We start from the raw sequence: 4,288 nt of genomic DNA, 5'->3' as shown, positions 1-4,288 counted from the left end.
GGGCTGGATTCGAACCTGCCACCTTAGGTGTACGTGGCTGGCGCCTTAGCCGCTTGAGCCATAGGCGCCGAGCCACTTTTGTGAACTCTTATTCCCTGCTGTATCCACACTAGCACACGGCCTCCTGCACAGCAGCATTCGAAGAGTAGTTGAGAAAAAGAAAGCAAGACGTAATCAGCCCAATCAGTTGTTATCTTTGTTTCCAAAGTCTCAACTTTCCTTGAACTGAATTTAATCTCATCACTTAGCTCCCATGAGATTTCATCTAAGTGCCTGAGAATGATTTGACTTAACACTTTATGGTATAAAGTATTTTTCCTCTATTGCTTTTGTATATATGTATATGAATACACATACATATACTTATCTACTGTGCTTATGTATACTCATATAATCTACCTGGCTTGATAGGCATTTGAATGTTTAACTTCCTAGTATAGGCCCTATTTAATTAAAACTAATTCTCACTGTATATTATATACTGCCATGCCCTCACTGGGAAATAAATATTTATTGATGGTGACAGATTTGGATGGTTTGTTCACAGTTGTCTCAAATTTCATATAAGACTAAAGAATAAGAGTAAAGTCTCAAGCTAATAGAATCTGTTTTACACGCAAGTGTTGAAAGTTTAAAAAGAGTGGTGGTGCCTGTAGCTTAAGAGGCTAAGGTGTTAGCCACATACACCAGAGCTGGCAGGTTCAAATCTGGCCCAGGTCTGCCAAACAGTGACAACTACAACCCCCCCCAAAAAAAAGTAGCCGGGTGTTGTGGAGGGCACCTGTAGTCCCAGTTCCTTGGGAGGCTGAGGTAAGAGAATCACTTAACCCCAGGAGTTTGAGGTTGCTGTGAGCTGTGATGCCATGGTACTCTACCCAGGGTAGCTTGAGGCTCTTTCTCAAAAAAAAAAAAAAGAAAGTTTAAAAAGAGGTACACTTTTAAGAGGCGACTCACGCCTGTAACCCTAGCACTCTGGGAGGCTGAGGTAGGACGATCCCTTGAGCCCAGGAGTTTGAGTTTGCTATGAGCTAGGCTGGGGCCACAGCACTCTAGCCTGGGCAACAGAGCAAAACTGTCTCAAAAACATAATAAAAGGGGCAGCCACTCATTGTGGCTCAGTGAGTAGGGTGCCAGCCCCATATACCAAGGATGGCAGGTTCAAACCCGGCCCTGGCCAAATTGCAATAAAAAATAGCCAGGCATTATGACAGACGCCTGTAGTCCCAGCTACTCAGGAAGCTGAGGCAAGAGAATTGCCTAAAGCCCTAAGCCCAAAGAGCTGGAGGTTGCTGTGAGCTGTGACACCCTGGCACTCTACCGAGGGCAACAAAGTGAGACTGTCTCTAAAAATAATAATAAAATAAAAAGAGGTACAGCATTACTTTCCTGTTTTTGATTCTCTACTTAACTATGGCAAAGTAATAAAACTTTTTATGGTGCTCTTGACATAGTCAACATTTTACATGCTTAAGAAGGTCTTGGGTTATAACAGAATGGTCTCTCTTTCTTTTCTGTTTCTAAATTCTGCTTTATTTTTCTGTCTTCCAGGAAACAAATGTTCTTGGATTTAAAGGTCCTAGGAAAATGTCTGTGATCATTCCAGGGATGAACATGAATCATGAACGGATTCCATTTCGACCACGAAATGTAAGTAAGAACATATTCAATCAGCAAAGGACTCTAAAAGACAATAAAACAAAAACAGAGAGATCAGTACAAAAAAAAGTACTGATTCTGGCTTGGTTCCCATAGCCCAGTGGTTATAGTGCCAGCCACATGCACCAAGGCTGGCAGGTTCAAGCCCAGCCTGGGCAGCTAAACAACAATGACAACTGCAACAAGAAATAGCCAGCCTTTGTGGTGGGCACCTGTAGTCCCAGCTCCTTGGGAGGCTGAGGCAAGAGAATCGCTTAACCCCAAAAAAGTTTGAGGTTGCTGTGAGCTGTGATGCCACAGTACTCTACTGAGGGTGACATAGCAAGATTCTGTCTCAAAAGAAAAAAGTACCGATTCTTTGAGAACCTTAAACTGGAGTATGGCTCCCACCCTTCTTTTAGGAGAACCATCACTCCAATACCTCAGGATAAGTACAGTTGCAGATGGTTGCTAAGGTCATTGATTTGAAATCACTTTTCTGCAAAGAGAAATGCTGGCTAGTGCATAAGAATTTAAAAACTTCCCTTAATTTATTTTTGTTTCTTTTTTTTGAGACAGGGTCTCACTTTGTTGCCCTTGGTAGAGTGTGATGGCATCACAGCTCATGGCAACCTCAAACTTGGGCTCAAGCAATTCTCTTGCCTCAGCCTCCTGAGTTGCTGGGACTACAGGTGCCCGCCACAACACCCATCTATTTTTAGAGACAAGGTCTCGCTGTAGGTCAGGCCTGTGCTGGTCTCAAACCTGCTGGGATTACAGGCGTGAGCCACCGCATCTGGCTCTCTCTTAATTTTTGCTTTAATTCTTTGCTTCTGTTTTTCCTTTTCTGAAATGAAAATATCCCTCAACTCTACCTTCTACCTCACAGAGTTGAGGATGAATGAGATCTTGGGGCTCTCAGTACCAAGTTATGATTTCCCTTTGGACAGGATCATGAGGGCTTGCTTTCGAAATGGCAAAACAAGACCATGGAGAACTTGATTGAATTGCACAACAAGGCCCCAGTGTGGAACGATGACACCCAGTCCTACGTCCTGAATTTCCATGGCCGGGTGACCCAGGCATCTGTGAAGAACTTTCAGATAGTCCATGGAAATGACCGTAAGCCTGCAGGAAGGATTGGGTGGGAATAAGCAGAAAGACACTCTTATAAGATAGGGAAGTAGCATTAAATGATTTATTCGGAGAAACAAAACTACCATTTTAGAGGAAAACTACTAAATCTGTGTTGAGGAGAAGAGAGGAGTGTGAGAGATGTGTCGTGGCTAATCAGAGAAGTCTCAGGTTCAGCTGTTTGGGAGCAAAGGTTTCTTGGTAATTGCAGCCCAGGGAGCTTGTGCTATTCCCAGCAAGCTGCTCTTTCCTTCCTCTTCCCTTTTCATGGTACTCAGAAAGTCTCCCATGCTCTGTACGTGAGAGGAATAGTACTAAAAACTGGGCTCATGGTTAGCAAATACTCTTCTTTATTTTTATTTATTTATTTTTGAGACAGTCTCACTATGTCACCCTGGGTAGACTGCCATGGCATCAGAGCTCACAATGACCTCCAGCTCTTGGTTTTAGGCAATTCTCTTGCCTCAGCCTCCCAAGTAGCTGGGACTACAGGTGCTCGCCACAACGCCTGGCTATTTTTCTGTTGCAGTTTGGCTGGGACTGGGTTCAAACTCACCACCCTCAGTATATGGGGGCAGCGCCCTACTCACTGAGCCATAGGCACCGCCCCAAATACTCTTCTTAATACCTCTTTTCACCCTTTAAAGGTTTCCTTTTAAAGAGACCTGGTTATAAACTGACCTATTGGGAGGATTCTTTCTGTATCTTTAATAGGCCTTTTTCTCAGTATAACCACATTATCTTCTAACCCCCTGACTCCTTTCTTTTTCCAGCCGACTATATAGTCATGCAGTTTGGACGAGTGGCAGATGACGTGTTCACACTGGACTACAACTACCCACTGTGTGCACTTCAGGCCTTTGCCATTGGGCTTTCTAGCTTTGACAGCAAGCTAGCATGTGAATGAAAGTGGATGGAGCACAGAGCTGGGCTTCCTCACAGCAGAGCTTTCAGGAGCACATAGTCACCGCCCTTGCCTTTGCACCAGGATGTGAAAAGCTCCCTTTGGAATGATCCCTGAGTGTATGTATGTGTGTGTGAATATGTATGTGTATAGGTTCTCTCTCTCTCCCTGCCCCTCTGCCTCCCTTTCCTGGGTTTCATAGCGGTGGTCAGGGATCACAGCTTAGCATGGGTGAGAGATTGCTTAAAGCATAGAGAGGATTTTGTCACATTGGTGACCCATGACATTATTGCCCAACAGATTCTGTGCCTCAAGAGTGAAGTTTCCAGTGCTTGGAAACTTGTAGTAGAATCAGGTTCTAATGATTAAATGCTTGGGTCTTTTTTTATTTTTTCCAGATAGTTTTATTTTGTTGCCCTTGGTAGAGTGCCATGGCATCATAGCTCATAGCAACCTTAAACTCTTGGGCTCAAGTGATCCCCTTGCCTCAGCCTCCTAAGTAGCTAGGACTACAGGCACCCACTACTATACCTGGCTAGTTTTTCTATTTTTAGTAGAGATGGGGTCTTGCTCTTGCTTAGGCTGGTCTTGAACTTCTGAGCTCAGGTGATTCAC

At 44.1% G+C, this 4,288-nt stretch overlaps 1 protein-coding gene across 1 annotated transcript in view; it reads left to right on the top strand.

Moving 5' to 3' along the window:
• TULP3 (tubby like protein 3) overlaps window positions 1-4,083 on the top strand; it is a 29,071-nt gene extending 24,988 nt beyond the window's left edge. Inside the window, exons 7-9 of the mRNA XM_012809307.2 lie at window positions 1,549-1,647; window positions 2,586-2,757; window positions 3,543-4,083. Of these exons, the coding sequence (XP_012664761.1) occupies window positions 1,549-1,647; window positions 2,586-2,757; window positions 3,543-3,676 (405 nt within the window). The 3' untranslated portion in view covers window positions 3,677-4,083. The remainder of the gene's footprint in view (window positions 1-1,548; window positions 1,648-2,585; window positions 2,758-3,542) is intronic.
• The last annotated feature ends 205 nt before the right edge of the window (window positions 4,084-4,288 follow it).

Source organism: Otolemur garnettii, unplaced genomic scaffold, assembly GCF_000181295.1.
Source record: "Otolemur garnettii isolate 467f Iridium unplaced genomic scaffold, OtoGar3 scaffold00104, whole genome shotgun sequence".
NCBI lineage: Eukaryota > Metazoa > Chordata > Mammalia > Primates > Galagidae > Otolemur > Otolemur garnettii.
Note: the sequence above shows the minus strand (reverse complement) of the source record. Positions and strands in the feature narration are given on the sequence as shown.